General features: G+C 34.5%; 1 protein-coding gene across 7 annotated transcripts in view; it reads left to right on the top strand.

Annotated features, from left to right (window-relative positions):
* TRDN (triadin) overlaps positions 1-13,938 on the top strand; it is a 212,909-nt gene that overhangs the window by 51,360 nt on the left and 147,611 nt on the right. For all 7 annotated transcript variants that reach the window (XM_050710077.1, XM_050710076.1, XM_050710075.1 and 4 more), the window contains exons 9-10: positions 433-492; positions 2,181-2,375. In XM_050710077.1, the coding sequence (XP_050566034.1) occupies positions 433-492; positions 2,181-2,375 (255 nt within the window). The remainder of the gene's footprint in view (positions 1-432; positions 493-2,180; positions 2,376-13,938) is intronic.

Below are 13,938 nucleotides of genomic sequence, written 5' to 3'. Positions count from 1 at the left end.
ATGAACTCACTCAGGCTCGACTGTGAAGTGAGCACCAGATTTGTAGCTGTGCTTGTAGTGAGCCCAAGCTAAGCCCCTTTCTGTGAGACTAGTGTAGTTACTCAGCTTCCTGTTGGCTTGAGCAGAGGAAGAACAAGCCTTTGTCTGCTCAGAGCTTGAGCAGAGCAAGTTTGTGTGATCTGGAATATATAGTGTAAACATTCCCTAAATATCGCCAGAACTGTGCGACTCGCTTGGCTTCTGATTAAGTTATTCTCAACAGATATTTTGAAGCTTTTGACCCTTGTGAACCTGAGAAAAAAAAGTAAGAAATTTACAGGAAAAAAAAAAAAAAAAGGAATCCTGAATTGTAAACTTCCAGAGATGTTGTGGTGTTTTAGCAATCTTTTCTATTTTTTTTTTTTCCTAATATACAATTGTACTCATTTCTAGTAATTCAAAAAGACAAACCTGAAAGACATGAAAAAGCTGAAAAGAAAACTCCTCCCAAAGGTATTTATCTATTTCTACTTCCTTCCTTCCTTCCTTCCTTCCTTCCTTCCTTCCTTCCTTCCTTCCTTCCTTCTTTCCTTCTTTCCTTCTTTCCTTCTTTCCTTCTTTCCTTCTTTCCTTCTTTCCTTCTTTCCTTCTTTCCTTCTTTCCTTCTTTCCTTCTTTCCTTCTTTCCTTCTTTCCTTCTTTCCTTCTTTCCTTCTTTCCTTCTTTCCTTCTTTCCTTCTTTCCTTCTTTCCTTCTTTTTTTAACCAGAGTTTATATCAAAATTCATAAATTTTATTTTATTGGAGCAGAGAATATAATGTGTATGAAAAATCTTCTACATGACACTATAATTTGAAATAATCAAAATCTCTTTAGAACATCCAGGGATTAGTTCTATGGCATAGAGGCATAAAAGGCATAATCCCTTTTAAACCTGTTGAAATTTCAAAGACTGGAATTAATGTAAAGATATGAACTTCCATTACCCTGAAAAAGAAGTAGACCTATTTGTAAGTGATATGACATACACATTTTCTCTATAACTAGTTAAGGAACTTCTTTCTTCATTGTCCAACAGTATATTTGGTCATGTCATAGCTTTGTTTGAAAGTAGGAATTATACCTGTCCATTATATCTGTTTTCTGTATGTTTTCTGTTTCAGAATTGGTATTGCTACTCAGTTTACATATTGCTAAAATTAGTCTGGTCGGCCTAGTGGCTTAATAAAAATACAAGTCCAGAGGCTTACAGAAGATATGGATTTTGTAGCACTAGAGTTTTCTATCAAGACTGGAGACATTTAAAGCTATGAAGAAAATAGATTTGTGAACATGACACTAAAGTGTTTTGTTTAAAACATATTAAGTTGTTTTAATCTACTGTTGGATTTTCCACTGAAGTGAACTAGAAACACATAATGCCAGCATCCATGTCTCAGATGAGAAAAAGCAACTGATCTATAAAGGTGGAAAGAAAAGTTTGTCTCACCAACCTCTGTGTAGTGTCAGCCACTGACATTATACAATTTGGTAATTCTGCTTGGAAAACTCGCTCTGCTGCAGGGCGCATCATTTATTGTCCTGTCTCAGACTAATCTTTCAAATTGGGGAATTGGTGTGGAGAGAGACTCAAGAACACAAGATTCCTTGGTCAAAGGCCTAGAGTTAATACAATAGAGTTAATAAAAAGTGACCCTTACAAACGACTGTGCTTTAAATCAACTACACTTACAGCTTACAACGGTTTTGCTCTGAATTTTAAAGTTGTTCAGATTTAGTAGTCAGGTTTTAATATGCTTGCCTTATGACCAACATTTGTTCCCCTAGTTTATGCCATAAAAGTTAGCATGTTGTCATTAGATTAGTGTTATTTATCATAGCCTATTACCTAGTATCAGCCAAAAACTTGGTACAGGACTGAAGACAAAACATGCTTGCATCTAATATTTCTGTCCATGTCTGTTTGGCTTGGAGGAATTATAGTTTTCGTCAGATCTAAGCAAGGTGTTGATGATGAAGGAATGCTCCTTAGTAATTGCACAATATTGTTAGTGTGTTAGGTCAGAGGTTGGACTAGGTGATCTTGGAGGTCTCTTCCAATCTAGACAATTCTGTGATTCTGTAATATAAAATAAATTATATTAAATATTATTTTGAGGGAAATGAATGACACTGAAAGTTTTTTTTCTTGATTACCTGCAGAGGAGAAGAAAGTAAAGAGCACCAAAGTGGAAGCAAAAGTTAAAAAGGAAGTGAAGGATGGAAAAGGAGAAGCAAAGATGCCTGAGAAGGTCAAGCAGACAGAGACTAAAACAACAGAAGTTGGGTTAATAAAGGCCAAACCGAAAGTTAAGGAGGAGAAAGCACTTCAGACTGTAACTAAATCGGAAAAGAAAGGTAAACAAAACCAGGAGGAAGCAGATGAAGATCTTAAAAAGGTAGTAGGAAAGAAGGAAAGAGGATGAAGTTAGACCTAACAAGGACCAAAGTCCACCCATGACAAAGAAAAGAGCAGTACAAATAAATTCCAGATGAATCTCAGATTTCTAGATGGAAACTATAAGGAATAAACTAAGTTTAATCTAAATAACTGGAATGTTCTAACTGTAATGGCTAAAGATTCATTTTACATTATTCAGTTTGCATCCTACTTTACCAAGGACCAGTGTCTCTTCAGATAGGCTGGAGTCTTCATGGATTTTCTCAGAAGAATCTTATGCAGTGTCTATTGCAAATCAAGTTACTTTGGAAAATGCCAACTGTCCAAAAACCTGTTGGAAATTATGTTTTGTTTCTACATCTGAATATGTCCTCATTTACAATAATGAAAGTAGCTGCAAATGAAAGGGAATGTAATCATTTGTATTACATCAGAGCGTGTGAGGCATTGTCATGTAGTGTATGACATAATGATATGCCTGACTGATGTAATTTGATGTGATGAGGTTGCAAATTTCCCCTAAAAAGGAAAGAAATGCCATTAACCTGGTGAACCTGGTGAGAGGAAGAAATTAAGTGATAAAACAAGGAATCAACCTGCATCAACACAAAATGCAGGTGTTAGCTGTATGCTCCTCTTTGTCAGAGTCAGCCTGGGATCTTCCACTCCCAAATTGCACTGGATGGTCCCTTGATTTTCATGTGGCTATTCCATGGAGTTAGGTACAATTTTGTATGAATGAAGGCAGTGAGACCTGCCTTTCTGTAAGAACTGTCATACTGAAGACACAGGATTATTCTGACATTCATAGAATCAGCTCAGTGTTGTGTGGCACACCTATTTGATCCTTTCAACTGATAACCACAGGTAAATCATTATGCCTGAACATCAAAGCAGTCATCCCTGCCTGGATATCTGAATCTACCTGGGCAGATCCTCTCAGAATTTCATAGCTATCTGCTCTGGACCCCGTAGGAGTTGTCTAAATTATACATTTCCAGAAAGCTGAAAGGAGAGTTAGAGAGAGGCTCCTTTCTGACATGCATAGTGTGCTGAGCTAGTATTTTTTAACATTTATTTGTGTATTCTAGTTAATTTTGGTTTTCACTTGAAATACTGGAGCCTTTGAGGCATAAAATTGAAGCAGCATCTTTCATGCTAATTGTTCTGACCAAGAGGAAAGTTCCACAAACTGTTGAGTTCTTGTTTTTTGTTTGTTGTGACAAGAATTTCAGTGCGCAGTTGGACCCACTCCATACTGTTCAGGTTAAGGTTCTCAAAAAGCAACAATGTGCATATGAGGTACTTTTCTCCCCGACAACAAAATGTTTTTAAGTAAGTTGGGGTCAAAGATTACAGAGAGCAATAGAGAGAGGGTGTTTTGTTCTGTTTTGTTTTGTTTTTCCTTTAAGTGATAAATATTAGCAAAATGATCCATCAAATATTAACAGATCACTTTGTAAATCTGCTTTAGAGTGTGATACCAAGGACTGTACACTGAAATGTAGTAGGTGGAAGAGGGAATGAGCGGCTGCAGTGCAGGAAGGAAGGAGCTTCTTAAACTGTTCTTTATCACCAGGGATACATGTTCAGTTTACATGTTCAGTTCAGATTACACGTTCAGTTATGTCCAGTGAAAGCTGCCCTTTTTGCTTTTGTCCTTCCTTTTTCCACCACAAGCTGCTGCTGTCCAACTGGATACTCTCAGAGAATTCAGTTCTATATTTGAGTCCCCCTGTGACCCAAAGAGATTATATTTTTTAAGTTAATATAGGCTTGCCAAAATTTCCTGATCCTGCAGTCCTTATTTTTCCTTGTTCAAGGGAGTAGTTCTTCCAGCTTTTCTGCATTAATTTAAAAAATATAACTGTAATCACAGAAGTGTTGTTATGATGTCCCTACTGTTACATCATTCCTTAAGCAAATTAAAATTTAAAAAGATAGCTTCTCTCCCAGGGTAAATCAGGTGAGGTCGAATGACAAAGATCTATGACTGTTTTTATCAATAAAAATTTTGTCCTGAATAATGAGGTGAATTATTAATGCTCAGGTGAATATCTGTGCCACTATTATAGACTTATGAAGTGAAAACTATAGTGTGAAATTCTCTTTTAAACAAGAGAGTTTAAATTAAAATGAATTTTTAGCCATGAAGTGATATTTGGAAAATCATCCCCATTTAAAATTCCTTATATTTCAGTCTTTGCTGATTGGCAGAATTGGACTTTCATGGAAAGTTACTGTGAACCTCATTATTTCATATACAGTAGAAATGCTATTTTTATTATTCAGTTTAATGTTCTGCTTTTTTTTTTTTTTTTAATAAATCCCAGTTTTCAGGGGCTGAGTTACTAAATAGATATTACAATGAGAAGATTAATATGTAATCTTTCTTTTTAGGTGCAGTCAAGACTGCAGCTTCTTTTTTTCTTTAAGTTTATTCAAATTACATTTCCATGGGAGGAAAGGAAAAAAAAAAAAGTCGTCTATTTTAATCCTTGTTTATATTACTGTGATTAAAAACCAGATTATTTTAATATCAATGAAATGGTGTGAGCTGCTAGTCCCTCAGGCTATGTCTGTATCATAACTTAAATAGATCCAGCATAGGCTTGTGGTCTGTCCTGTGACTGTCCCCATGAAGCTTATGTCCCCAGGCAGTTTTACCCTATTGCCATTTAGCAGTTTTATATAATGCCTGGAACAATCCAGAGTTTCTTCCCAATTGGCAGTATGGATGAAGACAACAACTTTTAGCAAAAGAGGGGCCAGAAAAATTCCAGTTTGTGGGCATGAGCTATGCCTTGTCATTTGCTCACTTGGCTAAACAATTTTATTTATTTACACAGGCATAACCTGATTATCTGACTCATTGAGGCTCTGTTTCCAAGTGTGTTGAAGTCAGTGCAATCACTTTGCTGAATTTAGATGGGCTTACTGAGAATACAGATTTACACATACTTGTTTTCTTACATACACTCTTCAACGTTTTTTTATCCCCTTTCAGAAGGGGCAGATATTGCAGCCAAATTCTTTAGATTCCTTAAGGATGGAATCCAAGACTGGTGCCAGACAGAATGATAAATTTGAATTCCTAAATACAAAAGTAGAAACTATTATGAATAGTCATTAAAAGCTTTAAAAACAGTGTTTATAGTCATGGCCCTGTGTATGTTTTGGCAAGTTCACCCGAAGATCTACAATGCTGACTAGAAGTCACCTTAGTAACAGGAAACAGCTGCATAGGCTCCTATGGGCTAGTAGAAAAAAAAATGGATAGTATATAAACCCTCCTAATTTCTACAGCTGCACAGGAAATCATACCAGAATAACAATCACATAAATGCTTCAGCATCAATTAATACTGATGCTCTAGTGAACTATGTAAGAAAACAAATAATGCAATTTTATATACTTAAAAATATAATTTTGTATTTAAACCAACAGTTATGGTATTTATTTTTTTTAAATTTTAAGTATTTCAAAGTCTGCATAACTTTGTTTTGAAGTTGGGAAATACTTTTTGGTTGGTAAGTGGATTTGTAAGTGACTAGGAAGGAGATGCAACTGGAGATGGAGAGAGAGATGCAACTTGTGTAGCTTAGGAAGTATGGGGCAACAGTCTAGGACATATGGATGAGTGTGCTTTATCCAAGGGCTATTGTGAACTAGCATAGCTAACCAGAGCTGACATTTAGTCACCAACATTAACTTTCGAAGATAATGTCCCTTGGAGTCCACTGGGACAATGTTCTATTTTCTGGCAAATCGGAGAGTACAGCAATAATATTGCAATTCTTTTGCACTCGGTTACAATTGGCAATTTTCTTCACCATTCTTAATGTTCGCAATTTTGGTCAAGGTCTTCAACTCTGCCTATATAGAGAAGAAATCAATAGACAATCAACATTTCTGAAATCAGACTTTCATTTAGATACCAACGTCTAAATTTCTGAATAGCATAATTTTAATATTTGGATATAATATATGCATTATGTATATACATATATATATTTCTAAATATTAGTGTTTGGAAAGTTGTGTGGAGAAATGATAAAATTCTCTGGAAAAATCTCATTGCTACGGAAGTGTAAGTACACAGTTTATACTCTCATTCAATAAATTTACATATTGATTACACAGTTAAAGCAGTATTAACAAAATACTGTGATTAAAACATTTATTGAATTTTCGTATTGTCTGACAGAGACTACTTAAAATGGATTCTCAAGGGTATGAAAAAGTCTTTGGGCCATGCAGCTGTTTGCACAGTGCCTGTGTGGAGAGCAAGGCTGCACATTGCTGACCTGTTCCACACACTGCAGGCCAGAAGTTGGTAACTGGGGCACTAGTAGCTCTGGAGCTGGGAGACTTGAATTAGATCTAGGCTATAAACTGTCTCTTTTTGAGAATATGAGTTACTTCAAGGCCAGGGAGAGAAAATATCCCCAAAATATGTCTTTACATTGCCAAGCTTTATTTTCACTGTTAAATAGAAACAAACTTTTATATTTGCTTTCTTCATTACTTTTTTTTCCTCTTTGCTCTGTTAGATCAATATGCATTCTGTCGCTATGTGATTGACATGTTTGCGCAAGGGGATTTTTATCCAGGTACTTTCCTACATCATTGAACTCTGTTCTAATATTCTTCTGTTTTCCTGAGAGTTTCTGTTCCTTTATGCATTAAAAGTGTGTTTTGTATTGTTGAAGGTCTCACAAGTGCAACAAAGAGTGTGCAAATAGGCTTAATAAAGCATAAGAGCTAATGGCTGTCTTATTAAAGCTTTTAATTTAGTCTACCATGCATGAATTAAAATTAAGGTTATGTTAAAAGTAGAGTCAAATTAAGGCTATATAAATTGCTAAAATATTCCATGCTTTTTTTTTTTTTTTTTTGGCTGTGATGCAAGAGGAAGGAGCTTATCATTAATATCTTATTGTGTTTTTTTTCTTAACAAATAGCAAACATTAACCCCAGAATGCTTCAAGAATAGAAGAACCATTGTTGTTCTTAGTGTATAAAATATCTTAGCTGAACCATCACCTCTGTTTTATCTTCCCTCTTCCCATATCTCCATGTTCATCTGTTCTAATACAAACAATTCTTAACAAGCAAACAAACAAAAAATGAAGCTAGAGCTACCGATACTGACTGAGAATTGTCTCATAACATCACATCAATTCAGTTTACCCTGACCTTATTTAATTGTCATTCTTCCTTCTGAAATCATAATGGAAATCATCTTCCAGTACAAGAGTATATATGATAGAGAAGACAGAATCCTAGGAACGATGAGTAATGATATTTATGAAGAGTCAAGGATAGAATATTAAGGCACACCCTAAGCAACAAGTTTACAAGCTTCATTTAGTCATTATTTGCTCAAGAAGCTCTCCACTGACACTCACCTGAATTGGCTGTGTTTTCTTATCTCTACCTTGTAGCTTTGGTCTTCTCTTGGCGTGTCTAGGCACAGCCAAAGTTAGGAAGCCCTAAGGATGTAGTTGAGAAGCACAGACTCTCAAAACAGGGAGAGTGAGGACACAGATTTTTATGGAGGGAAAATGAATAACCTTGGGATTTTGCAAGGAGATAGTTTGTTTGGCTTGTTCTCAAAGAATGAAATGGAGAGTGGTGATTGAATTAAAGGAGAGAAAAATATTATATCACTTCTAGGATGATTTTTAAAGATAGCCAGTTATAAATGGGTGGACTGGTCTTCATCTAATCTCAGAGTGAGAGAAGCAGAGAAGCATTAAAAACAAAAACAAAAACAAAAAACCTTCCAGAGACCTTCAGTTATGCTTTGATTTAAAAAGAAAAAAAAAAAAAACTCCCTGTAGCAGATGTGATTCACACATATGTATCATTAATAAATCACAACGTGAAGAGTTGCATGGAGCTCTTCAAGATCACCCTCAGAGTTCTCCTGACATCTGCAAGAAGCTTTGACACGTGTCAGAGCCCTTTCTCCAGACAACTCCCTGGGCTGTTTGGTACTCTCCAAAGGCAGGGCAGACCTGCTGTTGGAAGGGAGTTTTGGAGAAGACGGCTTTTCATTTTTGACCTCTCCAGCCACAAGGAAACTGTGAAGACCATGAAGGGGAGCAGGGACTCTGTAGTGAGTGGAATTTCAGAAGATGAAAGATACAACCATCTGCTCTTGCTTTCCAATATTTGCCTTGTGTCGCTTCACTGTGCTATGACAGAGTTTTTCTGAGAAATCACAGGGTAAACAGCTGAACAAATATTCAATGGACATTGAGTGTCAGTTAGCCTTGTGGGTAGACAAATAGAGAGACAATTCAAGATCCCAGAAAGTGGAAACGACTCACAAAAATGCTTAAATCCTCTGATTTATAGGTGGAAAGGAAAAGGGTATCTCCTTAACTTAGGATCTCCAAAAGTCCAACAGTGCCTATACTTGACAAACAACTGCTTTTTGACATAAATCATTTGTCTACATATGAAGTTAAATGCTGTGAATGGTTTTTGTGACAGAGCATGATATATATTTGTAAGAAGTAAAATAAAACAATGCCTTCAAAACCAGCTTTAGTCAATTCACAGTCTGTGAAAAACTATGCTGAAACATCCAGACCATGTCGCTGAGAAGCAAGATAAAGGCCAGGTATGCCCATCTTTGTGCTCTTTATAGAAATTGCTGAGGACCTAACCACACCTCAGTTAGTGTTTGTTACTGCCTTTCTCAGACAACATGCTCATTTCACACTGGCCTTTGTGAGATGAAATATGATAATTCATTTTCTTGAATAGATAAAAGTGGGGAAAACACCAGAACACCAAGTTCCTTTAATAGCCATAATATCCAATTAGCTTTACAATCTGATATATTTTATCCTTTTGTCAGTTTATATATTTTATGTTAAACTACATTGTCCAAACAAAGAGATCTAAGGGAAATTCAGCTAAGGAATTTAATTACAGTCACCCTGACACCACAATACTTTCAAACTAGGAATCATTTTTGTCAGCCCCAATATTACCATTTGTGAAAGAGAAAATATATATATATATTTATAATATATATAAAAATAGAAAATTCCTTTATATAGGTGTATTGCCTATTATGTAGAATATTTTAAATATTTACACCCCATATGAATTTCTATCTTAGTGACTTTCATAAGAGGAGTATCCTGCTCATTACTTTCTTTAGGCACAATACTTGGATTTATATGTCAATAGTAACAATGCCATTCAGTATATATTCTTTGATGGTATTTTTGGAATTTCTGTATTAGTGAAAAGATCGTTTTATTTACTGGCAATATTATCGGATTTTAGGTTTATATAAATTTTATACAAGAGTATAAAGAAAAGTAGACCATTTAACATAGCATTTTATAGTTACCATATAATTAACAGCAACACTTAGATTCTTGCATTTCATTAATTATGTACACATTTTAAAAGATATTAATACATTTTGACAGTAACCTGAATTGGAGGTCAGTTTACACTCTTGCTTTGATTTTAAGAAGTGAGGCTGAAATGTTCATTTACTCTAATCTTTGTTTTGTTACTGTAGACTTAGCTTTAAAAAATGAATGAAGTATAGGTACACTGTACACAGTGGATTCATTGGAAACTATAGTAGGGAGAATTTTTTCTAAGCTGATTCATGAAGCATCCACATCCACTTTCTTATTTCTCTGGCCTGTATTTGTCCCTGACTTTGAGTGTTTTCATGCAAATCTTCCTGTAACTCCCAATAATTATATCAATACCAACTAACTTCCAAGACTTCAATTTTACTGTATGTAAAAGAGAGTATCTGAGGGTCTCAGCCTTTTAGAATAAAAATGAGTGGAGTTTTAGCCATAAGCTCAGGTAGGTTTCACTAGGTGAGAAGTCCAAAACTCCTTTTTACCACTCTGCTCACCTGTTTTCCCTGCAGTATTTACCACCTTCCTTTATACAGAATAGTAGAAATATTTCTTGAACTACTCTGGCAGATCAAGAAGTTGTTCCAATGAACAAGTGCCTTTTTTTTGCAGCTACCTAAAGAAGTGAATTCTTGTGTGTATCTCTCTTTTTGCATGCCCACCTAAGCATGTGATTGTGCATGTTGCATACTGCTGAATTAAGCAATAAACATCTCTTGGTTATTTTGTCCTAATGCGGCACCCTTGTTTTGCACAGGTATATTGTATATTTATGTTTGGATTTTTTTATTTTTTAATCACTTGGAAATTTGTTTTAAGTAATTAGTTTTATTGTGTTTCAGTTTTGGTTTAAAAACTTGCATTTCACATTACCCCGGCCTCACTAATTGATGCTTTTTACAGTTACCTCATTGACAACAAAGATCATGGAAAATCAGAAAGTACAGCTGTGGTGTTATTTAGGTATCAGCATATCTAAAATCTTTGCCCTGAAGTATCCAGTGACCATCTCCAATAATAGGTGGGCTGCAAATGAATGTGTCCATAACATTTCCTTTCATCAATTTACCCTCATATGTTTATTGTTTATATCCATGCCAGGGGCTAAAAGCCAAAGTAATGTAGACAATCTTGTTAATCTTATACTGTTGAGAAAATGTTTGCACTGAAGAAACTCAAGTTTTCTGGCACTGTGAGAGTGTATCCCTATAGTGTAAAATAGTCATCCCACCATCTCATACATTTCTCCCCCTAGGCACATATGTTTATGGAAAAAAAAAAAAAGTATATATATGTATAATAATAAAATAATTTAAAAATTAAATTAAATTAAATTTTAAAATTAAAATTAAGTGAAATTAAAATAAAATAAAATAAATAAAATAAAATAAAATAAAATAAAATAAAATTAAATTAATAAACCATAAAACAAAAAATACTGTTAATAAATTCAGGTAAATTGTGGCCAGAGTCCATGAGGAATCCTACAGCCTGCTTGGTCTTGGAAAAAAGTAACGTATTGAATGACCTCCATGTGCATAATTTTCTTACAAGACTTGACTCTTCTTTTCCATTGTCTAGAGCTATTCAGTCAAAGAGCAGGGATTATTTCTATAACACAAATGTGGTAAGAGAATTACAAGTCAGTGCTTGTATGATACTTGCCACCTAAAATGATTTATATAGATACTGTTATAAAAATACATCAATATTATAAGATCATGGAAATAATATTTCTGCATAAGATCTTAGAGCACTGAATACCTAATTTTGAAAGTAAAATTGTCTGCATTTACTGTGGGTGGGCTGTAGCACTGGAGTTAAATACTTGCCCTCTGCTGTACAGATAGCTAAACTCTTTAAGCTCTTGAACTATTTTTAAGTGTCACTCCTGCTTGATTAAAGACTAGGATGTGTTGTGGATATATCAATGACAAGGTCTAACTTTTCACCTTGTTACATCAGATTTACATGGGGGTAACTTTGATATGAGAGTAGTTCCTCTGGGGATGTATTTGATGCACTGCGGTTGAAAAATCACTCATAGTAAATAAGAAAATAACATGATATCTGCTTCTCGTTCAGAGAAATTCTGCATGAGAAACTGTGGAAAGAGTTATAGGCTTACATGTTTCACAGAGAACACAAGAATTTTTTTTATTTTTTTTTTCTACAGATGCTTTCTGATGCTCCCTACTCAATAGCCCTCTCCCCAGAGTTAAAAAAAAAAAAAAAAAAAAAAAAATTCATTAGTGAAATGCTAGAATGAGAGTTTTGGAGCTGTGACTTCGTTTTCAGAGCTGATGGTTAATTGTCCATATTTGTTTATGAAAAAAAAAAAAAGGGTTGTATGACGAAACACTCGTCAACATTTTTGTCTCCACTAATAACATAAATGGAGATGATATAATGACAGAAGCATTTATTCCACTCATAATCTTCTGGGAGAGTTCTGATTACTTTTCAAATAGTCTGAAAAGAAAGAAGTAATAAAGAGTAATTTTAAATATATGTATGAGAAGTTGAACATTGTTTTAATTATTGAAATATGTCTAATTTATTAATGAGCAAGTTTTGCAATACTTTTAGCTGTCATTTACAGTCTAAATATTGCTTCTTTACATTTCTATTCAGTTATGCAAAACTATGAGATGTCCACTGGTGTCATTTTAATTAGGTTCTTGTCTATGACTCACCTCTCACCCCAATAGCTGTGTCTATTTGGGTAAACTCTGAAATGACATTGATCTTTTAATGGGGACGTTATCAGCACACAATCCTGACACCATCCCACAGAGGCAAAACAGCTATCCATTATTCCCTGTTTATATCATCCCACTGTGAATCAAAGCCAGATGCTGGCACATGAAGCAGCATCTGTCAACACTGTTATGGCACTTTATTGTAACTTTGCCAAAAAAATTTCAAATGACTTTCACTGTCTCAGAAGCAGCTACCCAGGGAATGCTTGGCATTCTTATTCTGTAGAGGAGGATTGATTTGTTTCTTTAATAGCTCACTGCAAGCCACTCTGAAGAGTCAGTCTTATGCGATTTAAATGAGGCTAGATCCTTGATTTTAATAGAAATAAACCATTCTAATACGGGATGGCAAAGACACTAGACTAGCAAAAGTAGTCTCACACTTGATTATTTTTTATTATCATTCTTATTTCATATAGTTATTTCATATAGTTCAGAATCCATTCAGAATTTCAAAATCAAAGGTCTTTTTAAAAAAATACTAACAGTATCTGAAAAAGCTAGTTGTATTTTGGAGAATCATCAAAAGACTCAGCCACTTTATGTTAGAAAGTAAAGTATTCAGAAAGTAAAGGCAAAAATGTGCCCCCCCTGAAAAAAAAAAAAAAAAAAAAAACATAATAAACTAACAAATATTGTGAATTAGTTATTACATTTAATGATTCATTGTCATCAATGGTTTCCTGTTAGAAATGTTACTATAAATACTGATGATGGTATTTCAAGCAGGTTATAAAATGGAAGCATTGTAGAATTACAAACCCTTCTTCAGGACTCAATATAATTTTCAGAAGTGAATTCAATATGAAAAATAGCCACAGACTAGCAATTTAAGCCAAAAGTAGCTTTATCCATAATTTTGGAGCAAAGCTGGCAAGGAAACGACTCAGAAGCCTAAAAAACAGTATAAGACTTTAAGACCATATGTTTGCTTCTAAGAGCTTGGATGGCTTCAAGTATGAGAAAATGTACAATTCCTGAAAGAAAGAGCCTCTTTTTCAAGCCTGGATTGATTAGCTTTTAAAAAACAGTATAATGGAAAAAAAAAAAAAAACTATTATGTCTATTGAGGATTTTGCTGATAGTATCTGTATTTGGAACACACATAGGATTAGTTATTTATAGGAATGGGATACAATTTTCAACAGAGCTGAGACTGTGTTATTAGTAAGGCTGGAAGAAAAAGCTGTCACTGAAGTCAGGTGCATATAACTCTGACAAACTTCTGTTGTTAGGGTTCAAAATTTACCATGACAGATTATTCTTTTAGCAAAAATTATTAGTTTAGACAATTTTTTTCAGACATTTCTGAAACTTAGAAAGATATTTTTTGTTGGCCATTTAAA

Source organism: Cygnus atratus, chromosome 3 (assembly GCF_013377495.2).
Source record: "Cygnus atratus isolate AKBS03 ecotype Queensland, Australia chromosome 3, CAtr_DNAZoo_HiC_assembly, whole genome shotgun sequence".
NCBI classification, from domain to species: domain Eukaryota; kingdom Metazoa; phylum Chordata; class Aves; order Anseriformes; family Anatidae; genus Cygnus; species Cygnus atratus.
The sequence above is the reverse complement of the archived record's forward strand: the minus strand, read 5'-3'. Positions and strand labels throughout refer to the sequence as shown.